A 27,885-nucleotide genomic window follows, 5' to 3' on the forward strand; every position below is an offset into this window, starting at 1 on the left:
CATGCAGAGCCAGATCACCATTCCGGAAGCCAAGCTTGCTAGCTTGAGGTGAAAGATGCTCCTGATATAAGCCGCGATTTGAGGGTCCACCATCAGCAATGATTTGGTCATGAACCCAGCATTGCCAACTGACTTAACATATGGTCTATTATTCAGAGCCATGTGATGGAACTTGCACAATCCTTCTAATACTCCCTTCTTCCAAGTAGCATCACTTTAATCTTTCCTGGATTCAGTTTGAACCAGCTATTTCTCGCCCAAGTTTCAGTTTCCTCTGTGCACCAACGTATATAGTACACTGCATTTTGCACTCTTGTACCAAAACCATTGTTGCTAAACTTATAACTCAGTTGAGACTATTAAGCTGTAAAAAGGTGCCCAGATTTGATTATAAAACATGTTTACTGAAGTTATATAATGTCTCAGGCATACATTATTCTTGGTCCTAATCAGGGGTTCTCAATCTTTTTCTTTCTGAGGCCCTAGCAACATGCTATAAAGACTCCAGGCCCAGCAAGATGGGGAGTGGGGTAGCTCAGGGCTTTAGCCAGCAGGCTGGGGGAACCCTTGGGAATTTAGCCCTGTGGAGTGCTGGCCGCTGGGCAGGGGGGTCTTGAGGCATAGGTATAGTTTGACTTATATTTCGGGGGCAGCTCAGGATGCAGGGAGAGAAGTAGCTGGGGGATGTGCGCTGATGGCTCTTAGGTGAGCAAGCAGTCAAAGGGGGCTGGGAGATAAGGAGCAGCCCCGTGGCACCAGCAGCTGGAGGAAGAGACGGGAAACGCTGTGACTACCTGTACCTGGTAACAGCCAGAGCAGCAGCAGTCCTGCACTTCCTGGCACTAGCTTCCCATCCCCTACCTGGCCGGGGTCAGGGTATCTGGAGCTGCCCCTCAGACTGCCCGGCTCTGGAACTGCAGGGTTTTTTTTGGGGGGGAGGGCACACAGTGGTGTTGCCCCCCAACTCCACCAAGGAGTTCAGGGCTTCTGCTCTGCAGAATGCCTGGGCTCACCAACTCCCTGAAACCAACTTGTGGTGCCCCACAAGGCCATGGACTCCTTGTTGAGAACCACTGTCATAAGCTACAATCACAGTGATAGCAAATGTGGGAGCAGCAAGTGACAGTTTCAGTCAGCACACATCTGTAACACCAAACAAATTCACAGAGCAAAATCTAAACAGCAAAAATTAAGATGTTTATACACCAATGTGAGGAGCCTAGGTAACAAAATGGAGGAACTAGAGCTACTGGTGCAGGAAGTGAAACCAGATATTATAGGGATAACAGAAACATGGTGGAATAGTAGTCATGACTGGACTACAGGTATTGAAGGGTATGTGCTGTTTAGGAAAGACAGAAAAAAAAGGTAAAGGGGGTAGAGTAGCATTGTATATCAATGATGAGGTAGAATGTAAAGAAATAAGAAGCGATGCAATGGATAAGACAGAGTCCGTCTAGGCAAAAATTACATTGGGGAAGAAAACTAGTAAAGCCTCTCCTACGATAGTGCTTGGGGTGTGCTATAGACCTCCGGGATCTAATTTGGATATGGATAGAGCCCTTTTTAATGTCTTTAATAAAGTAAATACTAATGGAAACTGCGTGATCATGGGAGACTTTAACTTCCCAGATATAGACTGGAGGATCAGTGCTAGTAATAATAATAGGGCTCAGATTTTCCTAGATGCGATAGCTGATCGATTCCTTCATCTAGTAGTTGCTGAACCGACTAGAGGGGATGCCATTTTAGATTTAATTTTGGTGAGTAGCGAGGACATCATAGAAGAAATGGTTGTAGGGGACAATCTTGGCTCAAGTGATCATGAGCTAATTCAGTTCAAACTAAATGGAAGGATTAACAAAAATAAATCTGCAACTAGGGTTTTTGATTTCAAAAGGGCTGACTTTCAAAAATTAAGGCAATTAGTTAGGGAAGTGGATTGGACTGAAGAACTTATGGATCTAAAGGCAGTTGAGGCCTGGGATTACTTTAAATCAAAACTGCAGAAGCTATCGGAAGCCTGTATCCCAAGAAAGGGGAAAAAATTCATAGGAAGGAGTTGTAGACCAAGCTGGATGAGCAAGCATCTTAGAGAGGTGATTATGAAGAAGCAGAAAGCATACAGGGAGTGGAAGATGGGAGGGATCAGCAAGGAAAGCTACCTAATTGAGGTCAGAAGATGTAGGAATAAAGTCAGAGAGGCTAAAAGTCGAGTAGAGTTGGACCTTGCAAAGGGAATTAAAACCAATAGTAAAAGGTTCTATAGCCATATAAATAAGAAGAAAACTAAGAAAGAAGAAGTGGGGACGCTTAACACTGAGGATGGAGTGGAGGTTAAAGATAATCTAGGCATGGCCCAATATCTAAACAAATACTTTGCCTCAGTCTTTAATAAGGCTAAAGAGGATCTTAGGGATAATGGTAGCATGACAAATGAGAATGAGGATATAGAGGTAGATATTACCATATCTGAGGTAGAAGCGAAACTCAAACAGCTTAACGGGACTAAATCGGGGGGCCCAGATAATCTTCATCCAAGAATATTAAAGGAATTGGCACCTGAAATTGCAAGCCCATTAGCAAGCATTTTTAATGTATCTGTAAACTCAGGAGTTGTACCGAATGATTGGAGAATTGCTAATATAGTTCCTATTTTTAAGAAAGGAAAAAAAAGTGATCCGGGTAACTACAGGCCAGTTAGTTTGACATCTGTAGTATGCAAGGTCCTGGAAAAAATTTTGAAGGAGAAATTAGTTAAGGACATTGAAGTCAATGGTAAATGGGACAAAATACAACATGGTTTTACAAAAGGTAGATCGTGCCAAACCAACCTAATTTCCTTTTTTGAAAAAGTAACAAATTTTTTTAGATAAAGGAAATGCAGTGGATCTCATTTATCTAGATTTCAGTAAGGCGTTTGATACCGTGCCACATGGGGAATTATTAAATTGGAGAAGATGGGGATCAATATGAACATCAAAAGGTGGATAAGGAATTGGTTAAAGGGGAGACTGCAACGGGTCCTACTGAAAGGCGAACTGTCAGGCTGGAGGGAGGTTACCAGTGGAGTTCCTCAGGGATCGGTTTTGGGACCAATCTTATTTAATCTTTTTATTACTGACCTTGGCACAAAAAGTGGGAGTGTGCTAATCAAGTTTGCAGATGATACAAAGCTGGGAGGTATTGCCAAGGAGAAGGATCGGGATATTATACAGGAGGATCTGGATGACCTTGTAAACTGGAGTAATAGTAATAGGATGAAATTTAATAGTGAGAAGTGTAAGGTTATGCATTTAGGGATTAATAACAAGAATTTTAGTTATAAGTTGGGGACACATCAATTGGAAGTAACAGAAGAGGAGAAGGACCTTGGAGTATTGGTTGATCATAGGATGACTATGAGCTGCCAATGTGATATGGCTGTGAAAAAAGCTAATGCGGTTTTGGGATGCATCAGGAGAGGCATTTCCAGTAGGGATAAGGAGGTTTTAGTACCGTTATACAAGGCACTGGTGAGACCTCACCTAGAATACTGTGTGCAGTTCTGGTTTCCCATGTTTAAAAAGGATGAATTCAAGCTGGAGCAGGTTCAGAGAAGGGCTACTAGGATGATCCGAGGAATGGAAAACTTGTCTTATGAAAGGAGACTTAAGGAGCTGGGCTTGTTTAGCCTAACTAAAAGAAGGTTGAGGGGAGATATGATTGCTCTCTATAAATATAGCAGAGGGATAAATACAGGAGAGGGAGAGGAATTATTTCAGCTCAGCACCAATGTGGACACAAGAACAAATGGGTATAAACTGGCCACCAGGAAGTTTAGACTTGAAATCAGACGAAGGTTTCTAACCATCAGAGGAGTGAAGTTTTGGAATAGCCTTCCAAGGGAAGCAGTGGGGGCAAAAGATCTATCTGGTTTTAAGATTCTACTTGATAAGTTTATGGAGGAGATGGTATGATGGGATAATGGGATTTTGGTAAATAACTGATCTTTAAATATTCAGGGTAAATAGGCCAAATCCCCTGAGATGGGATATTAGATGGATGGGATCTGAGTTACCCAGGAAAGAATTTTCTGTAGTATCTGGCTGGTGAATCTTGCCCATATGCTCAGGGTTTAGCTGATTGCCATATTTGGGGTTGGGAAGGAATTTTCCTCCAGGGCAGATTGGAGAGGCCCTGGAGGTTTTTCGCCTTCCTTTGTAGCATGGGGCATGGTTGACTTGAGGGAGGCTTCTCTGCTCCTTGAAGTCTTTGAACCATGATTTAAGGACTTCAATAGCTCAGACATGGGTGAGGTTTTTCATAGGAGTGGGTGGGTGAGATTCTGTGGCCTGCGCTGTGCAGGAGGTCAGACTAGATGATCAGAATGGTCCCTTCTGACCTTAGTATCTATGAATCTAAATGCCTTTCATGATTCAGCTAAATTTTATAAGCACTCCCTTGTACCAGACTTCAAACCTTCAGCAGCAATCTAGCAAAGAGTAGAGAAGACTATTGCTATAATACGATCTAAACAGTTTCTAACTACCCCTCATCACTCTTCCATTCAAGCATTTCATAATCATTAACGGATTTTATCCTCAACACTCATGTGAAATAGGGAAATACTATCCCAATTGTAAAAACAAACAGAGAACAGAGATAAGGTATGTTATGTTATTTGCCCAAGGTCACAAGGAAGTCTATGGCTAAACCAGAAACTGATTCCAGGTTTCTTCAATCCCAATCTAGGATCCTACTCACTTGGCCACCCTTCTTTTCAGCATTTGGATGCATGTTTTGAGGAGGAAAAATTAAGTAAAATCTGGCAATACCTGAATTTTTTAATTCTTAAGGTTTTGCTCCAGGGGTTTAATCCCCTAAAACAGTGGTTCTCAACCATGGGTACACATACCCTGGGGTTCGCAGAGGTCTTCTAGGGGATATATCAACTCATCTAGATCAGGTTTCAGAGTAGCAGCCATGTTAGTCTTTTCTTTTTGCATGTACAGGAGGACTTGTGGCACCATAGAGACTAACAAATTTATTTGAGCATAAGCTTTCGTGAGCTACAGCTCACTTCATCGGATGCATGCTGTGGAAAATACAGTGGGGAGATTTTATATACACAGAGAACATGAAACAATCAGTGTTACCATACACACTGTACCAAGAGTGATCAGGTAAGGTGAGCTATGACTAGCAGGAGAGCGGGGGGAAGGGGAGGGAGAAACCTTTTGTAGTGATAATCAAGGTGGGCCATTTCTAGCTGTTGACAAGAATGAATGAGGGACAATGGGGAGGGGGAGATAAAACTGGGGAAATAGTTTTACTTTGTGTAATGACACATCCACTCCCAGTCTTTATTCAAGCCTAAGTTAATTGTATCCAATTTGCAAATTAATTCCAATTCAGCACTCTCTCCTTGGAGTCTGTTTTTGAAGTTTTTTTGTTGAAGAATTGCCACTTTTAGGTCAGTAATCAAGTGACCAAAGAGATTGAAGTGTTCTCTGACTGGTTTTTGGTCTTTGCATCCGATGAAGTGAGCTGTAGCTCATGAAAGCTTATGCTCAAATAAATTTGTTAGCCTCTAAGGTGCCACAAGTACTCCTCATCTAGATCAGTGTTTCTCAACCTGGGTGATCATGGGATAGGTTATGGGGGTCCACGAGGATAAGTTACATGCTTCAGCCCCAGGCGGTAGGGCTTGGGCTTCAGACTCCTGAATACAGGGGATACAGTAGTCTGGAAAGGTTGAGAACCACCGTCCTAGGAGATTAACCCCATACTTGAGTATCTGTTCTAACTTTAAGGAAAGCCAAATTTGTCAGATTTTTCCACATAATCTAAATGGACCACAATATAAAGTAATTAAAGTTTCTCTGGATAGAATTAAGTCACAATTAATGTTAGATCTCAAAATATTTAAATAAGATAGTTTACCTATTCTACATAACCCATTGCTTCAACTTTACATGCACAAAATTTCCTGTTACAAAACAGCAATTGAGCACTTCCTTTGATAACCTTTTCCTTATATGAAATAACCAAACCGTGTCCTTTGTTTTCAACCTTTTAATTAATTTATCAGCCGCAGACAAAAAAAAAACCCTCATTTTAATTCAAATACTTTTAAGATACTATACCTGAAGCAGTAACTGTATGAGTAATTTATTTTAAGTATTAATAAAAAATTCCAGTTGATTCATTTACTATATCCATGTAACCTGAAAATGTGTATGCATCTGAACTTTTTACTAAATTTAAAAACTGGACTAGACAATGCTGCCTTTGATCTGTTACTGTGGATCTGATTTCAAAATTCAAAACATCAATTAAATTTAAGGAAAATTTTATATAATGAAGTATAAACAAGGCTTATGCAAGTAAATTCAATATTAAGTAGACTGTGCAAAGTACAATATATACCTGAGATGGAAAGGATTTTATCTTTGAATAGGACATTCTAAAACCAAAAATAGTAGACTCCCCCCTCCATCCCAGGTGGGACAAACTACTCCACTTACCTAGCAGGGGACCTACCAGCCTCAGTGAGACACTCCCATCCTATGGCCCCAAATCCTCCCAGTGACAAAGTCCAGGTACCATCTTCCCCTGTGTGCTCTCTTTGGGTGGGCACTGCAGCTAGGGTGACCAGAAAACAAATGTGAAAAATTGGGATGGGGGTGGGGGGTTATAGGAGTCTATATAAGAAAAAGACCCAAAAATCAGGACATCTGGTCACTGTAACTGCAGCTACCAAGCTGGGGGTTCATACCTTCATAGCTTTGCCACCTTTAACAGTATTCAAGACAAGGACCTTCAAACTTTCCTTCATGCACTTCCCTCTGTGACTGCTGACATCAAGCTTTTATCACTGCCTCCCACCTCGGCATGTGAAACCAACCAACCAATCACCATCACTGCTATGGGCCCAATAGTCTACTTGCTCAGTCCTCTTCAGGTTGTCCTCCTATCACTTTAATCACTCTTTCAGTCTGTTAGAGTCCTCTTTACCCACCTTCCAACTTTCTGTGGGGATTCCATAGACCTCCATTCCTGATCCTTTACTATTTTCCTGTTACACGTTGTTTCTATGACAGGTTTCAGAGTAGCAGCCGTATTAGTCTGTATTTGCAAAAAGAAAAGGAGTACTTGTGGCACCTTAGAGACTAACAAATTTATTGGAGCATAAGCTTTCGTGAGCTACAGCTCACTTCATCACTCCACCAAATGCATCCGATGAAGTGAGCTGTAGCTCACGAAAGCTTATGCTCTAATAAAGTTGTTTCTATGGAATCTTATTCCCAAACACAAATTCGGATGCATCCGATGAAGTGAGCTTTTCTTTTTACAAATTCAACTATAATCTTTAAGCCGCTGACTCAGATTTACCTATTTAATCAGACCTGTCTTATTTTATCCAAACTTAAATCTGTCCTTTCCAAATGACATCTCCAAATGTCAGTTTCAGGTTAACCTGGACTAAATATCACTTCTAATCTTCCACTGCCAAGTCCTCCTGCTTTGCTTCTCAATCACTCTGCACAACACCATTATCCTCCCTGTCACTCAGAACAAGATTGGACAGCTGGTATGCCAAGCCCACTTCCTATTATGACCAATATTGTCAGTGTTCCCTTGTGCTCCTCCATATGTATCCACCCGTCTCGTGTTACTTAAACTGAAAGCAATTTGGGACAAGGACCATCTTCTTGCTCTGCTTCTGTACAGCACCGAGCACAATGAGCATTGGTCCACAATAGAAATAATCTATAGCTCATTCTAGCAGTAAGATAATTACATTCAATGTGACTTGAGTGTAAGTAGCTCCCATACCCAACTTTGATATTCACTAACTCTATTTTTCCTGGGCGCACAATCATGTAATAAATGAAAAATCCATTTCCCTTCTTATTTTATTTGTAACCTCCTCCCCCCACAAAATTATGACATTATCCTGACTTATATAATTAATGTGTCGATAGTGTAGGCAAACCCTATTCTTAAATCTACCATTTTATACAAATTAAAACAAAGTTTAATCTTAAAAATTAATGCTATTTTATTACTTTGGAGTACAAATAAAAAGTAGTATAACCTATTTTAAAGATAATCTGCAAATTAAGTTAGAACTGGAGGATTCAGTTTGCTTCTAATAATAATGAAGCCCTAAATGCATTTTCTTCCTTCATTATTTGGAGATACCAAATGTCACATCTGGTTTTCCCTGCTTTTGCTGGAAGAACTGCTAGAGATCTCAAATGCATATTGGAGGGACAGCTTTCTTTAATAACCAGGGGCATGAGCAAGAATAAAAATTTGGCCTCCATGCCCCCTGCAGCCAGAGGAGCTAGCTCACCTTCCCCCCTCCTCCACTTCCAGCCAGAGGAGCTGGCTCTCCCCAGTTCCAGAGGGCCCGGTTCTGCCCCCTCCACCCACGCAGCCCCAGAGCTGGAGAAGCTCACTATCCACACCCAAGCCCCAGGGGAATTCTGTGCCCCCACTCACTGGGGGACCGTGCCCTTGCTTGCCCCCTCTTGCGCACACCCATGACTAGCAGATACATCCCCCCTCAAAGTGTTCATTAGGCACTAGTGTTTTAGAAAAGTTTTAAACATGTGATTGAAAAATCTGTTTTCAATTACTCATATTGAAATTGAAATCAGAAAATGAAAGATTTCTCTAGTTGCCATCAAATCTTCTAGGCTGAAGACCTGAATTTCAAATGTATAAACAAACTGAAAAGAAACAATCATACAGAAGCACAAAAGGGCACAAACCCAATCTTTTTCTCTTTGTAGGTCACCTTTAAAACTTAAATTGACATATTAGAACTTTCAAGGACTGGCACTGCATAAGTGATTTAACCACCAGAAGAATTAAAATTGAGATCCTGAACACTTGTGATTAAAGATCCCATGGCACACTGCAAGATTAGCAGTATTAACCCTGGTCTCCAGATAATTCCTATTTAGGTAGTTACCTAACCTCCCCGTATATTTTTAGACACCATGGTATTATGCTCCAAATTCCTGTGTACTGTTATTGTGTGATGCTTTAACATCTGCCATATTCCACCCCAGAAGTGGCTGTATTTACAATGGTGTTCTTTGAAATATAGGTATCAATACTACTGGGGTTTTTTTTTGTTTGTTTTTTAAAAACACTTTTGCATTTTTTCATAAGAAAAAAAAAACATTCTATAAATATGACCTGACCATAATTCCAAAAGACTTCTCAACATAACAGGAACTTTTCTTCCAAAGTCCTCACTAAGCAAATGTAATACTGTAAAAACAGGGTCTTGAGAAACTAAATGGTGCAGAAGCTCTATCTTTAAATACTGACTACAAGGCCCAGTTTATACGTTTCTCTTCACAAATCTCACGTTCAACCTCTTTCTGTCTTAGGACAAGTCAAGTCAAGAAGCAATCTTACGGAGAAGTTCTAAGGTGACGTCTAAGGATACCTCTACACTGAAAAACGGTTTCAGTGAGTCTCAGATCCCAGGTCAACTGACTCAGGCTCTCATACAGAGCTAAAAATGGCAGCATAAGTGTTCCCATGCAGGCTGGAGCCCAGACTCTTGAGACCCTCCCATGGGTTTCAGAACGGAGACTCCAACTATTTTAGCCCTGTAGCACGAGCCCAAGTCTGTTGATTGGGGCTGAGACTCATTGCCTCAGGGCTTCGTGCAGCATAGACCAGTATTCTCTCTAATTTTTCCTACCCATGTGCAGAACAAATTTTATTACGTGTAACACATCACCTTCATATTGGCGACGTAGCAAAATCTATGTGGTGGGGGTGGAGCCGAGGGGTTCAGAGTGTAGGCGGAGGCTCAAGGCTGGGGCAGAGGGTTGGGGCTCAGAGGTGTGAAGGCTCTGGGGTGGGGCAGAGGGTTGGGGTGCAGTGGTGAGAGCGCTTCAGCTGGGAGTGCGGGATCTGGGGTGGGGCAGAGGGTTGGGTGCAGGGATGTGAGGGCTTCAGCTGGGGATGCAAGCTCTAAGGTGGGGCCAGGGATGAGAGGCTTGGGGTGCAGGGAATGCTCCAGCTCTCTCCCCCCACAGCAGCACCTGGGGGGGTGCCTCTCCCCACCGCGGCAGCTTCAGGGCTGGGGCCGCAGGATAGGTGCCCCTCCAACAGCAGGTCAGGGCCATGGCTGGGTCCGGGCCGGGCCGGCAGAGTGAGGGCCAGTGCAAGGGCACCCTGGCCGCAGCAGGTTGGGGATGAGCTAGGTTGGGGCCGGGAGGGGGTGCCTCTCCCCCAGCTAGTCCCCGGGCGGGTTCCCCGAGCTCCTGCACAGTGCTAAGAAGGCTGCTCCGTGGCTGCGCAGCTTACAGGGAACTTAGGTATGGACGTACCCTAAGGCTCACATCAACAGATGGACCAGTGTTCCCGTGGATGGTATTTTCCACTCTATTTGAGAACAACTGCTATTCAAGGCGGTCATAAACATCACTAGGGTGCTTTTTAAAGAAGTGTCATATTTCAAGGCATGTTTCTGTACTGGAATCTGAATATACGAGCAAGAGGCTCCGATAATCAACTAGATACTTCTGGGAGCAACTAGACAGTAGCTATTCCCATAACGTAATGAACCTTGAAGTTATGGAACTGAATGAAGGAATCAGTAAATACTAACAGAAATAGGAGTGACGAACTGTTCAGTGGGCATCTCACAACACAGAACAGAGTCATAGAATTTGAAATCAGCCAGGACCATCAGATCATCTAGTCTAGAACTCCTGTATCACAGGCCATGAACACCACCTCAGCACCCACACACTAAACCCAACCACCAAAATTGGACTATAGCATTAAAGCCTACAGGAGATTTAACTATTATATTCAACAGGCAGAGAATAGGAAGGACTGAAGAGAACAAATGCCTGAGGCAGGAAATTATTTAAGTGAGATATACCCAGTTAATGCTGGCAAGTGACCTATACTCCATGCTAAAGAGAGGCACAACCCCACTGCACCCCCCAGGTCACTGCCAACTTGACCTGGGTGAAATTCCTTCCGAACCCCTCACTTGGTAAATCAGTTAGATCCTGAACATGTGAGTAAGAACCAGCCAGCTGAGCATGCGAGAGAATGTTCAGTGCCACCTCAGGAGCACTGACTCACCCCACCCAGTGTCCCATCTCCAGCCATAGTCATTTCTGATGCTTCTGAGGAAGAAAACCAAAAAACTGCACCTTAGATGTGGCAATTTCCATTTCTATATACTCATTTCCATCATCTATCCTGCCTTTATGCCCATATGCCAAATTATCATACTTGCTGAAATCTGAGGCAAAGTATTCATTTAGTTTTGGGGCCATATCTAAAATTATACCACATGTAGTTTTGCTGCAGTACATTTAGTTCTCTACCAGCAGGGCCCACCTTGCAGAATTCCTTAACTGCATTTGTTAAGATGGTTCTTTGACTAGTAAGTTCAGCTCAGGTTCAGAACAGAAACAAAAAAAAACAACAGGAACTGGTTTTATAGAAAGAGTGAAGATTACCAGTTATTGCTTGCTCCTCTCCCTTTATCTAATGGCAGTTATGGCTAACAAGGGCACTGCACTCCATGATGGGAATGCCTGACATAATTAAAGGAGGCTTCTCTTAATGCTTAAGCATACACATATATCCAAGCTGGTGTTCAAGTACTGATACAGAGTCAACTGGGTTAAGCCTATTTAAAAAAGGGTACACAACAATATTGATGACAGAGACCAACCACAAGTTGTGTAAGTCTTTGAAATTGACCCTCAGGAGAACTCTTCATAGGATTTACTGTATTTATGTTCCTTTAGTTATTACAAAAGTTATGTGAAAATTGGATATTAGAAGTTGCTAATGGGGAACAAGAATTCAAATCAAATTAAGTTGTAACCCACTGGTTTTTAACTTGATTTTTTTGATGTGGGAATAGTATCAAATGGATTGTAAGTGAAGTAAGGAACTAACTGCAACAACTGATTAACTTGTATTTTGTATTAAATAACCTATTAACATACAAAAAGTACCAACAGTAATAGTAATGTACCAACAGTAAATGAGAAGTTTTTTCTAAACAAAATGCTTTACAAAAGTTGTCCTTGAGTCCGTCAATAGCCCTTAATGATTGCAAATATAAAAATGTATGAAATGTGAATTGGTGCTCAAGAGATCCATGTTGCATTCTGGAGGCAAAAAGCTGATACACCAGAATGACCTTGGCAGGTAGGTGTTCTTAACCAAATGATAACATTTCTTTCACTTTGGTTAATTTTTGGAAGGTTGAATATTTTGCAAAGTAGAACTTATGCTTATTTTTGTTCTCAGTAACCTGGCCTCAAAAACTGAAGATAGTGCCAAGATACTGGTTGCTGACTTCTCTGCCAAACAATTCTTCTATTGTAGTCTGGGACACAAGCCAACTTCTTGGGTAAAGTAGAAGGAGGAGAAGCACTTGCTTGCAAGACAGACTAAAATACATACAAGAACCTGAAAACTGGAAAGCATATCAAGTTCCTCTATCCACAGCTCTGTGATTAAAATTTACCTAAATACTCCTGAATTTATCTTTATAGGAACCCTGTTATCGTTCTGTTGAAAGACAAATCCTGTACACAAAATGACAATGCCCTTATTCCAAAATTTTATTGGATTATTGGCAAGACATTGGTGCAATGCTTAATTCTGCTTGGTGATCCATAGCCGAAGGGTGGGAAACTAAGGCCAAAGATTTGTATGAAATGCCAAATTTCCAATACTTTTTGGCCCATAGATAGCTCCCTTCGTCTTTTTGTCTTGAGAGAGAATGAGCAGCATAGTTGCAAAATACTATTACTTTATTCCCTCTCCTTCATCCCACCAAAAGCAGGACAGAAAGATAAAGATACAAGTGACTTCTACCACGTATGTCCACTGGGCTTCATATTTTGCCTTTTACCCACAGATGTAATTTTTAGTCTGCTCCAGTATGTTGAAGTATTTGTGGTCTCATATTTATACTAGCCCTTCTGCCTTCGATTTTAAGTGTTGGGAACATGTGAATCCTGCCTTCAAGAATAAGAAAGCAAACGTCATTTGAACACAAAACTTAGAAAAAGTAAAAAAACAAAAAAAACATGGTTATTTTCTGGGAGGAGATGTAATTTCACATAATAAAGTCTAATATTTTAGTTTTAAAGCTATTCACAGATACGTTTTGAAATGGACTCGTAATGAACCTTCCAAAAGAATGCAAAGGAGTATTTTGATAAATGCTAATCTACAACAAAAAGTACTGCTGTGAATCATTACGGTAAGTCAATACTTCAAGGAGAAGGAGCAACGACACAAATTTAGTCATCACAAAAGGTAATTGTTTCCACAAGAAAAAGCTTTCTGTTAGAAAACTTGAAGTTGTCTCAGACTTTAAGAGTTGCATACAAGCCACAACAATTGTATTAAAGAGTAGACATTCCATATATTTATGAATGCTAGCCATTGGGTAGGGCAGTAAAGTCTATTATTCACTCAAGTCTGAACATAAGGCAAGGTCTGCATATAGCTAATAGATCTCTGAAGTTCAGTAAAAAGAAAAGGAGTACTTGTGGCACCTTAGAGACTAACAAATTTATTTGAGCATAAGCTTTCGTGAGCTACAGCTCACTTCATCGGATGCATTCAGTGGAAAATACAGTGGAGAGATTTATATACACAGAGAACATGAAATGATGGGTGTTACCATACACACTGTAACAAGAGTGATCACTTAAGATGAGCTATTACCAGCCGGGGGGGTTGGGGGAGGGAGGAGAAAACCTTTTGTAGTGATAATCAAGGTGGGCCATTTCCAGCAGTCGACAAGAACATCTGAGGAACGGTGGGAGGGGGGAGAAAACAAATATGGGGAAATAGTTTTAAGTTATTTACACTTTGTGCAATGACCATCCACTCCCAGTCTCTATTCAAGCCTAAGTTAATTGTATCCAGTTTGCAAATTAATTCCCATTCAGCAGTCTCTCGGAGTCTGTTTTTCAAGGTTTTTTTGTTGAAGAATAGCCACTCTTAGGTCTGTAATCAAGTGACCGGAGAGACTGAAGTGTTCTCCAATTAGTTTTTGAATGTTATAATTCTTGACATCTGATTTGTGTCCATTTATTCTTTTACGTAGAGACTGTCCAGTTTGACCAATGTACATGGCAGAGGGGCATTGCTGGCACATGATGGCATATATCACATTGGTAGATGCGCAGGTGAACGAGCCTCTGATAGTGTGGCTGATGTGATTAGGCCCTATGATGGTATCCCCTGAATAGATATGTGGACAGAGTTGGCAACGGGCTTTGTTGCAAGGATAGGTTCCTGGGTTAGTGGTTCTGTTGTGTGGTGTGTGGTTGCTGGTGAGTATTTGCTTCAGGTTGGGGGGGCTGTCTGTAAGCAAGGGCTGGCCTGTCTCCCTGAAGGACGACCCATTACTCTCACAGATCTTGGAAGTTCAGTGTTAGTTATGAGTTCTCAAATTCACTGAAGTTTTATGTTTTCAAAACAAATATTCTAGTATTCTGGCATGCAATAACTTCAAAAAGCACATCATCAGCTCCAACTTCCTATATTTAGTCTTCTTTGGCCATTGAAAAAGCTTATTCTAATTTTAGAGAAATAAAAGTGATCTGAATGGTGGTGAAAGCCCTTTCCAAAGCAGATAGTCCTTTTCTGATCATTTCCATAGGACTTGCCCCTTAACTGGAGGAGGACAGCTGAATTCCAAAACACACTAAGGCAATGGAACAACTTGAAGGATAGCCACCATTTGAAACGTAGTTATTTCCTGCTCTAGAGATAGGAAATTGGGGTTCGAAAGGAAATATTCAAGAGGTGGAAAAGGGAAGGGGGGGCATGCGTATGATTTGTCTGCTCAGGAAATTGAAGTTTGTTTTTCAAAGCAAAACCAAACCCATAACAACAGGTTTCAGACTAGCAGCCGTGTTAGTCTGTATCCGCAAAAAGAAAAGGAGGACTTGTGGCATTTTAGAGACTAACAAATTTATTTGAGCATAAGCTTTCGTGAGCTACAACTCACTTCATCGGATGCATTCGGTGGAAAATACAGTGGGGAGATGAGTTATTACCACCTTCATTATCACTACAAAAGGTTTTCTTCCTCCCCCCCGCCAGTAATAGCTCATCTTAAGTGATCAGTCTCCTTACAGTATGTATGACAACACCCATCGGTGCATGTTCTCTGTGTATATAAATCATCTCCCCACTGTATTTTCTACTGAATCCATCCGATCAAGTGAGCTGTAGCTACGAAAGCTTATGCTCAAATAAATTTGTTAGTCTCTAAGATGCCACAAGTCCTCCTTTTCTTTTTGCCATAACAATATGACGCTCTTGCTCCCCATTCCTGATCTTCCCAAGGTTCATGTGCATTATGACTCCCTTTTATGGGGATTCAATCACAATGTCACTGAAAGCAGGTGCCACTTTAACCCACAGCTCCTCTTGCAATTAAGAGAGCACACTTTAGCTTTGATTTTCTTGCCTAGTACTCTCACTCTCCAGCCCAGGGGCGAGAAAACTTTTTGACCTGAGGGACACATTGGGTTTCCAAAATTGTATGGAGAGCTGGTTAGGGAGGCTGCCTCCCCCCAAACAGCCAGGCGTGGCCCGGCCCCTGCCTGCTATCCAAACCCCCTGCTTCTTGCTCCCTGATGGCTCCCCCGGGACTCCTGCCACATCCAACCCCCCCTTCCCCTGATGCCCCCTCCAGGACTCCTACCCCATCTACCACCCCCTGCTCCCTGTCCCCTGACCTCCCCCAGAACCCCTGCTCCTGACTGCCCCCCACTGCCCCATCCAATCCCCCCCTTCCTGACTGCCCCCCAGGATCCCATCCCATCCAACCCGTTCCCCATCCTCTGACCCCCCCGACCCCTCCCTATCCCCACTCCTGCCTCCTGACCACTCCCACCCCCCCGCAACTCCCCTGCCCTCTATTCAATCCCCCTGCTCCCTGCCCCTTACCGCGCTGCCTGGAGCGCCAGTGGCTGGCGGTGCTACAGCTGCACCGGCCAGAGCACTGGGTCAGGCCGCAGCTCTGCAACTGTGCTGCCCGGCCAACCAGAGCATTGTGCCAGCAGTGCAGTGCGCTGAGGCTGCAGGGGAGGGAAAACAACAGGGGAAGGGCCGAGGACTAGCCTCCCAGGCCAGGAGCTCAGGAGACGGGCAGGAGGGTCCCGCGGGCTGTAGTTTGCCCACCTCTGCTCTAGCCTTTCAACTAGTTACCTGTTGTTTCCAGGCAGAAAAGTTCAATTACATTATGACTTCTTGCCCAACAGCACAGCCTGCACAGGAGATCAGCAGCTCATTTATATTTACATACTTCATTTTTGAGAGATTAAGACTTACCTTTCAACAGACTAAAGATGTGTCAAATCTTTAAAGCAATGAGAATTTCCTCCTGCTGTTTTGTCTTATCTACCACAGCCCTAGCAACAGGATACCAATCACCCACCTCCTATGAGGATCTGCATATCTATCCATGGTCATTGGAGTAATTAATGCAGGCATTTTTGACCTAGACAAGTCCATTCATTTCTTAAAGAATAGCATTGATACTCTTGATTCAAAGCTAGTTCCTGATACAATTATGCCCTTGTCTCACCAGCCATGCTCAATAACGCTACAACCTTTTTAGGAGGATATCTAGGGCATATCTACTTATGCAACACTACTTAATGCCTTTACATGTGTGAGACTTCTTTGGTTGAAGACAGACTTTAAAAGCCTGTTTTCTCCATTATTCAGTGAGGCTGGATCTCATAATTATTAAATGGTACTGCCATAAGAAAAAATGTAATCCCTTTTTTGATACTTAGAATACATTTTACCTAGAAGATAAGACATTCTGTCAGTATACAAATCCAACACTACAAGATGAACATCAATTTTAGAAAGCAGTGCTGTCCTGCCACATAGGAAATTAATTTTAAAAAGAATTAGACATTTGTATTTGAACCAGTCAACAGCAACGGCGTCACAGATTGAAGAACATTACATGAATATCTCAAAGCTTTAAAACTAAGAAAATCAATCACTCAAAAGAAATTAAATATTTAACTTCTTCCATTTGGGTCTAGAATGTTTTCCAGAAAGTGTTCTAATGGTTTACTCCTATTACTTCTAGGATCCCTCCAGCTTTCAAAACCCAGCAAACAAACATTTATTGTATATTCCAGTTGAACTGGTTTTTTAAGCATCTCCCTGAAATATTTACAATTTTCACATTGAAATATTGCACTAGAAGATTGTGACAGGCAGTCAGAAGCTGATTAGAAACACTAGTGAGACTGGTTTCAGAGTAGCAGCCGTGTTAGTCTGTATTCGCAAAAAGAAAAGGAGTACTTGTGGCACCTTAGAGACTAACAAATTTATTTGAGCATAAGCTTTCGTGAGCTACAGCTCACTTCATCGGATGCATTTGGTGGAAAATACAGAATTAAGATATTCGTTTAGAAGGAAATACAATGAAGAGTAGTTCTTACATTCTTCCTAAAAAATCATTTCTTAAAACAAGCAGTTTTGTAAAGAAATATCACTAGACTTATGGGACTGGATGGACATTACCTCTAGCAAGCTAGCGCACATCCATTTTGAGTGACCAACAACTACTAATATTCAGTGGTGTATATGAAAGGAGGTTGGTGGTCTAGCCCAACTGTGCACGTGAAAATACACAGTACAATTCACATTAATTGGCAGTTGTTTGGAAGTGTCTGAAGAATGGACATGCAGACTATACTGACCTCTCTACCTTGACTTATAGTGTCTCTACACAGAAGATGGAGGTTAAATTCCCACTCAGGTAGACATACCTGTATTACCTATGATCAAGCTAACATAGGGTTTCCATACATCCAGGTTTTCCCAGCCACAGCATATTTTTTAAGGTGCCTCTCCGTCCAGGGGGGAAAAGGGAGAGGAATTTTAAAAACAGGAAAGGTCCAATGTTTTTGAAAAGCAGACAAGTTGCAGCTCAGCAAGAGCCCCAATTGGTCTGCTTCCCGATTAGTCGTTCCTCTGCATTTGATTGGTCCATTGCCCCACAAGCCACAGTTGCTGAATCCCATCCACCCAGGTCCCCACTACCAGCCCTGGGGAGGGCTCCCATAGGGAGGAGCTGACTGACAGCTGGCGCTGCATCCCACTGTGACAGGGAGCGACATTGCCCCTCACCTCCAGTGAGTACCCCCACAGTAGATACCCATCCCAGTTCCCCCCTATCCTCCTGTGCAGCTTCCCCTCCCCATAGCAGTATCCTCTTTTTGGGATCTGAAATACGGTAACCCTAAATTAGCGTGCTAAAAATAGACACAGCAGCAGCAGCAGTATGCGTTAGCCACCTAAGTACATAACCAAGGTTTCAGACAGAATCATACTTCAGGCAACTAGCCCATCCCTCCATGACTATACTTCTACTTAGCATGCTAGCTTAATCAGAGCTGCCACAGTTGTGTGTACTTTTATGTGTATACTTCCAGCTCCACTATACAGACATACTTGGAGATCTCCTCTTTGGGTAAGGCACAATGGTAGGACAGCGTGGAAACTTGTACTACTGCAGCCCATGCAGTATACTGTCACCCAACGAAGAGGGCAAGCAGTTTCCAAAGCTATCAATACAGCACTGTTTAAAAAAATAAATAAATAAATAAATAATATTGAGAAAGCAATAGCAGATTTTGCAAAGAAACTCAAATATGCAAGTGAAATAAATGGTTATGTTTGTTTTCAACCAGCCACAAAAGTTCAGTACTTTTTCAGTTGCTACACAGTGTGTAAAGAATGACTAGAGCATGAAGTCACAAAAATGCACCGATTCCCCTGCAATACTGTTAGTACCAGGTGAAGACTTCCCCTTCTTTTTTTTTTTTTTTATACTATTAACCTTTACTGAAAGCCCAGGCAAATGCTTTAAAATCTAGAAAAAGAATGCCAATATTTACACCTTATAGAAAAAGGAAATCAATCCATCCATTCAAGTGAATTATCTTTAAATGATTATCTGGTCTTATCATCCTTGCTCCCTTTTGGTGCCGAACTACTTTAGGAGATGATAGGAAAATATTTTTAACCGGTCCACTGACTCAGACCTCTTCATTTGTTAGTCCTTTTTTCCATAACAAAAATCTATAAAGCCTCCTTTGTAATAACAAGATCACTTACAAATAGGAAGTCTGATCAAATACAAGTTAGATAAAAATGTAAAGGTACAGAAGGGAAAACAAACAGAATATAAAATGTTTAACATTAACCATGTTATTTAGTCCTGGAAATATCTGGTAAAGCTACAGCAAACTGCTACAGTATATTCTCTACTATAGCCAAAACTAAAGGAGTACTTGTGGCACCTTAGAGACTAACAAATTTATTTGAGCATAAGCTTTCGTGAGCTACACTCACTTCATCGGATGCACCAAAACTGGCTCTCATTCCAATATGAGTTGTCTCTCTAAACCTAGTAAACTAACCACATGGGTTTAAATATTCGTAAATCCCTGATCTCCCTTCACATATTACCCATCCCCTCTTTGACTGTTGTCACAGCAGGCCAATCCTCCTCTGAATATTTGGAAAGACACCAGGGTCAATCTTCTTTCATTAAAATCTATTTTTTTCCCCCTCAATAAGTTCTCTCTCCAACACGATCTCCTCCTCTCCTCTACCCCGTGTTTGTTACTGGAGTGGTTCACCCACAAAGAACTCATATTCCGAAACAATTTAGTTATCTCAGCTGTGATACACATCTACAAGTTCCATGAAAGTTATCTTTTAATTAGTTCTTTCTTTAATTAGTTCTTTAGTAAATTTTCTTTAACTCTATAGTTCTTTAGCTCTTTATACATGGTTGTCAGAGCCTCTAGGAAGTCTTGTCTTTCCTTTGTGATACTCTAAAAATGAATCAAAAACAGGATTAGTTACTATTCAATTCACAGTTGATTTTTAAGATTTCAGTTTGGGATCAGGCTTTTCCATCCTCACTAATGAGGATGTGATATTATGGCTCAATTCCAAACCAGAGAGATTAACATATGAATTTCATATTTGTAAAGGGTGAACTGCTAATCTGGAAAATGTAAGCAGCCTTTGTAATACTAACACTAAAAGTATCACTTTTCCTTTCCCACAACCAGATATGCTATCTCAAAATAGGAAGGTTACTTGTTAATATATTAAACATTTTACACCTGTACTCCTCTTATTCCAAAAGAACATAAAGCTTTTCACTTAGCGGCAGCTAAGTGACAGCCAGCTAACAACAGCATGGAGCACCAGGGAAGACACAAATTGACTAAAGACAGGCTAAAAGAAAAGGAGTACTTGTGGCACCTTAGAGACTAACAAATTTATTTGAGCATAAGCTTTCGTGAGCTACAGCCACAAGTACTCCTTTTCTTTTTGAGGATACAGACTAACACGGCTGCTACTCTAAAGACAGACTGTTATTCTAATGTAAAGAATTACAGGATCTGACTTCACAGGTCAGATAGGACCCTTTTTTTAAAAAAAAAGAGGTGATCTGAAAAAAACTAAAGTGCGTGGTACTCCATTTCAGCTATCTTTATTTGGATAAAGAGTTGAGCTGATCCTGGCTAGAATCAGAACTGTACTTTGAGGAGTTTAAGTATTTCAGATCTGATGCTTATACCCATTTAGTCATAGTACATCTTGAGCAAATCAGTATGGAATACATGTACTCATTCTTTATTTCAGTGATTCTCAAATTATGGTAAAAAATGGTCTGAAAAAGCTCTTTCCTGTGCTACACAGAACCATAAGAACAGAATGATCTGAGAAAGATTGGGCAGTTGGGTAGTAAAGTAAAGGCTCTCTCAAAAGATGTTCCACAGAGGAAACAAGCTGCAAGAACCATAAATTTTTCTGCATGGCATTTTTGTACAAAAAAGAACATACAACCCTAAGGCAAGAAACTAACCCTTACAGAGATGAGTGAAGAGAAAATGGCCCTGGATGCAAGTTCAAAAAAAGTTTTGTATTTCTATAAAGACAAAAGCCAAGCTGATAGGTTATTAAGTTCTGTGAAGTAAGATTAAAATATTTTTCATATTTTTACACCGTCTTAGAGTAGCTGAAGCTATCTGAAAATACATCAAGCCAAAAAGCTAAGCTCATTTTCTTGATGCATCTTTTCTTACAATCTCAATACACTGCAATTTGGAATGCAGCCAACAAAGCTCAATATGTCAATAGCTCTAAGACCAATGGTTAGTGGCCTTTTTGGAAAAGTATGCATTTCAGTTTAGAATAATGTTAGTGCCTGTGGGAATAAAGAAAGATTATTTCTGTGGGAAAAAAAAAAATCAGTTATTTCCTGTAACACTAATTTAAGAATATGACAGGTTCTTGTCTAGATATTCCACATTTTTCTACTTTTTTTATGACTGATTTTAAACATCTCACTTCTGGCTTATTTTCTCTATATACAAAATGATATTTTGTTTATGTATAAAAATAATTTCCCCAACATGTTCCACTTTCATTGTTATACCAATCATTCTCTCATAACTTTAGACTAGTTTAAAGAATAAAATATAAAAATGAGTTCCCATTTTGGGTTGCACTTTGAGAACATGAACGACTTACAACAGCCTCGTCTTCCTGTCAACAGTTATAACTGAGGGTCCGTAAAACTTTTGTTAACTAATTTTCATAGCTCTATAAACCTATAAAAACTATTTAATCCACACTAAGTGTGAACACATTAATCTCAAAAATTACATTAAATGAGTAAAAAATATATACAGATGACCTCCTTGACAATTTGTCAGACACTTTAGTTTTATTTAGGTCATGGGTTCTCAACCTTTTTTCTTTTTCTGAGACCGCTCTCCCCCAACATGCTATAAAAACTTAATAGCCCACCTGTCCCACAACTATTTTTCTGCATATAAAAGCCAGGACAGGCAGTAGGGGGTAGGCACAGTGAAGCTAAGTTGCTCTCAGGCTTCAGCACCGCGCAGCATGGCTTTGGCTTTCTGCCCTGGGCCCTAGCAAGTCTAATGCCAGCCCTGCTTGGCGGACCTGCTGAAACCTGCTTGCAGCTCTCCAGAGGGCCCTAGACCCATGGTTGAAAACTGATGAAATAGGAGAATACAGCTGTATTATGCACATACATAAAGATAAGCATAACTGATAAAGATGTAGTTTTGTGTTTTAGTTTGATTACACTTATAAATATACCTCCATTAAATACAATTTAAGATCTGAAGAACAATGGTCACTTTGTCTTCAGAAAACCTTACCCTCAAGTCATTTTTTCCTTCAGTTCATCTAAGTTTAATGTTTTGACAGGTATTTAGTTGCATACCATCAGAGCAGTCAGAAAATCCAGGCAACTATTTTTCAGACTACGAGTTAAAGAACAGCTCTGCACCATTCTTCCTAAGTGAAAAATGTAACTGCATCAGCATTCTTTTAAAAGGTTATAATGATGCAAAGGATACTTTTAATCCAAAACTTGTCCCTGCTTTTTCAAAAAAGAGCCTCCACAATTTATTTATGATATTTCACAGAACATAACTACAATCTGTTTGCAAATTTCCCAATTACAGCATTATTGGACAATTCTTAGAACATTTAGTGGCAGTATTTTACATTTAGATCTTCATCCTTTCAACACTTATGCATGTCCATAACATCATTCACTTAAGCAGCCCCACTGAATGAAGTTATGCACATCCATCAATATTTACAGTATCAGGACCTAAAAATATAGCTTCACAAAAAAGGCTGATGCTCAAGCAACTCAACTGATCATTTACAAGGCAGTGTAAAGGAAAAGGCAATCAATCATTTACACTGTAAATCTTTTCTGATGTCAAACATATTTAACTCCCATCACAACCAAATGGCAATACATACAGCCATAGGATAACTTTTTAAAAAAAAAAAGCTAGTTTGCTAAAATGTGACTATTTTGGATAACAGATTAATAGACAGCTGGGAGTACAGGTGTTTCTCTGATTTAATAAACATTTACCTTCTACTGTTGTATTTCCTGTTTTACTAATGCTACTAGGACAACGTTTTTATTTTTACAATTAATGTGTTCATTTAAAACTTGATCTCAAAAGGAACCTAGTCTGCATACACACAGACATGAAAAATATGCAGTTCAACAGCATGCTGCTCAGAAGTAGTAAAACTGTATACAATCTTTAATGTGTTTGATATTTATTCTGTACGCAGGTGGTTTCCTGTATAGAATACATTTATCCCTTGCTTCAGAATGAACTGTCTACTTTACAAAGTGCTAATTCCAGCCTTAAACACGCCTCCTTTAGAAGGTAATGATTATGTATAAGCCCACATCTTTGAACCTTTAACCATCTATGTCCAAGTCTGATAAATTTCACTACAATGATTTATTCCACATATATTTAAAATTTGTTTTAGTTCCAGTTCTGCACTCGTCCCTTCCCATCCCATTAGCCTGTATAGAGGATTTCAATACTTTAATCCATTACAAAAATTGAAACCCACCATTCGATAATCATATGTTTCTTCATCTTAAGATCATAGAAGTCTCTCACAAAACTTCAGACAAAAAGCTATAGGCATGTTGGGAGAGATCTGGAGTACACTGCTATGTTTCCAATAAAGTATTTCATACTTGCCTCCTGGAACCACAAACATTGCATTTACCTTTCTTCTGGCTTTAAAAAAATTAAATTTTCAATTAAAAAACAGTGTAACAACTGTTCAGCTATTAAAGTAATAATTTAGTGCACTTCTCCCACTGACATTATCACATCTTACACTTTTGGAGATAACAGGGAAGAGTGAGACTCCGTCTGTTAATGTACTGGACAACAGAATACAAAGAACACTTAACACTCCCCCACTTGTTCAATCACAATTCTAGAGGACAGACAGCACTTAAAATCAGGCCCAATTTATTCTGCTATATTGATTCCACTGCAAAAAATAAAGGAATTGAAACCATGAAGGTTAATGATGAACTGGGCACTCATACTTCCAAATTCTACAAGACTAAAATTCAAATAAAATATATCCCTGAACTAAGCTAATCTCACGGTATACACCTCAAAGTGGAAGACCAAGGTCAATCACCAAACCCTAGTTCATCTCTCCATAAAGACAGAAAAAGCACTGAGTTAGCCTCTAGTAGGATATGATTGACTTATATCTGCAGGATCATTTGGCCAATTAAAAAGCAACAGTGATTAGTTCTGTATGATCTTCAGAAGAACAGCTGCCACAGGCTGAAATGGGAGTGGTGTAGTCCTCAAGGGTTTTGTATGAAGCAAACAGGACTAGAAAATACCGTTTTTAAATTAAGTGGATGGATGACTCTTGCATAAATAGAATTCCTTTCTTTTTTGGGGCGAGAGGGAGTTAGGGATGCAGGTTGTCTGTTATTTCGTATTTATATTGTGATGGTGCCATTACACTAGACATCATGCTGACAAACACAGTCGCTGCCCCAAGAAACTTCCAGTCTAAAGTCATGCATCATACAAGAATTGGGGATCTACCAAACATATGCACAAATTTGTATCCACATCTTTTTATTTATCAGCTAATCATTCTTGCCACCATTAAGTTTATCAATTTCTTAAAGTGAGTTTAGTGAGAAAGCTAGAATCCTGAACTAGCAATATTTATCAATGTCTGCTAAAACAATCCTAAATTAGAACAGCAGAACATACTGCAGGTTTCATTTAGGCTCCAGACCTCACAGTATTCACAATTCCCCCTTAGGAAAGCTTGGCATGCTGTCCAATTGAGGGAAATCATGTCTAATGCTAGTTTTGTTACTAGAGCTAGAAGTAACGGTGAAATGGGAGGGAGGAGTTCCAAGGGCATATAAGTAAGAAGTTTTTTTTTCCCACCAAATGCATCCAATGAAGTGAGCTGTAGCTCATGAAAGCTTATGCTCTAATAAATTTGTTAGTCTCTAAGGTGCCACAAGTACTCCTTTTCTTTTTGCGAATACAGACTAACACGGCTGCTACTCTGAAATAAGTAAGAAGGAGAGAGAAGGTCAAAGAGGAAAGGAACAGAAAAGTGGCAGACATTAAAATTTCCTGTGAAAAAAACAGAAAGCCTTGTTTATGAAGTAGCAAATGCCCAGAAAAGCAGATTCAGACTTTGAAACACAGAAATGATGAAGAAGGGCCAAATCATTTGAGTCAAAAGCACTGATGGACCACTAGCTGAGGCTCTGTCTGCCCTGGGTTTCTGATGGATGGTGTAGCTATTAGACTGGTACAAAACCCTATCAGATAAAATTTGCACAAATGAAGCATGATTTGTCCCATTGCAATTTACCTGCTTTGAAACTAGGGTAAAATGTAAGTGTAAACTGAGTCTATGCTAATGGTTTACAATAATAAAGCTATTCAATGGCAAAAAGCTACGTTATCCAGGGTCAAGGTTGCTTGGTTGCAAGTCATCCCCTTGAAGAACAGTATACTGAGCAAAACAAACTTCTCAAAATTAGGAAATGCAGAAAGGAATGCTATAAATGCCCCATTAACACACATACCTTTACTCTGCCAATCCCACAGTTGCTGAAACATACAAGCTGATCTTCATCTCATTTTACAACCCATTCATTCTCACTCACAGATTCTGACACTATTAAAGGGACTAATAAAATACAAGTTCTCAAACAACCAATCCAAGGCTTGCCTATGACTCACCTCAATTTCCTGCCCCTTCCACAGCCATAACCCCTCTCACCGTTCCTAAATGTCGATTAGACCAGCTGATGACTACTTTTCAGTGTTCACAATAAAACAGGGTGGATTTGATTTAAATCACTAGTCAGGAAGACTCGATTTAATCATGAATTTCTACATAAAGTGCATTCTTGTTGGTTTGGTTATAACCTTAATACATAGTCTTCACAACTCAGAGATAGGTTTCAGAGTAGCAGCCGTGTTAGTCTGTATCCGCAAAAAAGAAAAGGAGTACTTGTGGCACCTTAGAGACTAACAAATTTATTTGAGCATAAGCTTTCGTGAGCTACAGCTCACTTCATCAGATGCATTCGGTGGAAGGTTTCATTTTTAGAAGGTATACAGTATACATTAAGTGATTTATTTTGAAAACTTTTCAGATTAGTTTTACAGCTATATCAGAAAATAAATGATTGTTTGGTTATTTCATTTACCAAAGGTAATTGAAGCAGATATTTATGAAGTCATTGAGAGATAAACTAATATTTGGAGGATTTTCTTGCCATGCTGTATTAGGAGGAGAACATCACCGGACAGACATTTAAATTGTTTTATTTAACTAAAACAACATTATGTATTCTGCATTTTTTTCTTCAACAGCAAACATAATATTTTAACAAAACAAGCATAAGAATTTTTTAATTTAGTTAAACATTCAAGTTTTTTAAAATCAGGGTGGTTTTTGTTAAAATTGTTTTTAACTAAAACAGTTAAATGAAATATTTAAAAAAAATCAAATGGACTATGTCAGCCAGGTCAACACGAGAAACTTAAAATATTGGCTTCTGCAGCTAACTCAGTCGTCTTCACCTTCATTTTCCTGTTTGTTCATAATCTGGAAAAGAAAAACAAGCTTTCCTGCTTTTTCAGGTCCCAAATGATTTCTCAATTTGGAATGAATTAGTCCACAGGAAGAAAATATTCTTTCTTTCTACACCAGCAGAAGAAGCTACTGCTGTTAAAAGTGAGATCATCACTTTGACAGTCTCTGAATCCAAGTGCTTAAGTGACTTCCAAACATAATTTCTTGAATGGTTCACCTTAGCTCTGAAGCTTATTATAGTTGGCATTATGGAGGATGATTGCTGGATGTCATAGCCACCTCCTCTTCTTCAGCAGTTAAGGTTTGACCCTGGTATCGAGTATTGAGAATATTAGCAAGAAAACGAGCTGGAGATAGTGCCTGTCCCATTAGTTTTTTTTAATGCTTGTAATTTAACTCTACAAGATTGGGTCCCTAATCCATGAACTATTGGAACTCATTTACAAAACTTTTCTTGAACATTACATGAACATATTGTCTCATACTATAAAATTAGAATTTATAATCCCTATTCCATTATGAGATATCTTTGAGCTATAATGTATCTTTAGATTTTTTTCCTCAAAAAGCATTATAAAAAAAATCCAATTTAAATAAAAAAAATCCGATTTTTTTAAATCATTGGTTTTTTTTATCCACCCTGCAATAAAACAACATATTATAACTTGACAACTTGTAGGAAGCAACGAGTTATTTTATTGAAAAGGTACAAAGGTTTGGACTAGAAATGTTAGCAGCGGTGCATTCACCAGGGGCAATAGCATTGGCACATTCCCTCAAAGTACCCAGACAGGCATTAACTGGCTGCATAGAAACCCTCACTTTTTCTTTACTGGACAAAGTGCACTGTAATCGTTCTAGAATGCATATCTACATAAGCAAAGTGAACATTTTCTTAAATACCATTCACAATTTGGGTCTCCCAAAGGCTTAGTGGGTACCATGCACTGCCTTGGGTAGAAACTGACCGATTTAAATCACTGACCCACATCACAGCAACAGTTTGCTCTCTAGGTCTATGCAAAGAAAATCTCCACCTAGAAACTTTAAGAGCAAGGCTTATGATTTTAGCCATTGTGCAGGTTTCCTTTGAGGACACAACACCTTCAAAAGACGAGCCTGGGATCCTAAACTCACAACTTTGCTAAATACTAAAAACCATGGACTGAATACACTGAATTTATAGTTTATTGCAACAGTCTATAACAACTTCTCTCCCACCCCGCCAAAGCTTCTTTCCTTTCCCCACTATGACTGGTGATGTTAACAGACCACTTTACCTTGAATGGTCTCTTGAAATGTTTTAACATCTTATGT

The 27,885-nt window shown here is 40.0% G+C and overlaps 1 protein-coding gene across 29 annotated transcripts in view; it reads right to left on the reverse strand.

Moving 5' to 3' along the window:
• Nucleotides 1-27,885, reverse strand: part of PLEKHA5 (pleckstrin homology domain containing A5) — a 267,659-nt gene that overhangs the window by 223,011 nt on the left and 16,763 nt on the right. Inside the window, exon 4 of one of the 29 annotated variants that reach the window (XM_043516774.1) lies at nt 26,522-26,580. The exons of the other annotated variants lie outside the window; for them this stretch is intronic. Coding sequence (XP_043372709.1) covers nt 26,574-26,580 — 7 coding nt within the window. The 3' untranslated portion in view covers nt 26,522-26,573. Of the gene's footprint in view, nt 1-26,521; nt 26,581-27,885 lie in introns of those variants that run through there. 29 annotated transcript variants of the gene reach the window in all.

The sequence above is a fragment of the Dermochelys coriacea genome, chromosome 1 (genome assembly GCF_009764565.3).
Source record: "Dermochelys coriacea isolate rDerCor1 chromosome 1, rDerCor1.pri.v4, whole genome shotgun sequence".
In the NCBI taxonomy this organism is placed as follows: domain Eukaryota; kingdom Metazoa; phylum Chordata; order Testudines; family Dermochelyidae; genus Dermochelys; species Dermochelys coriacea.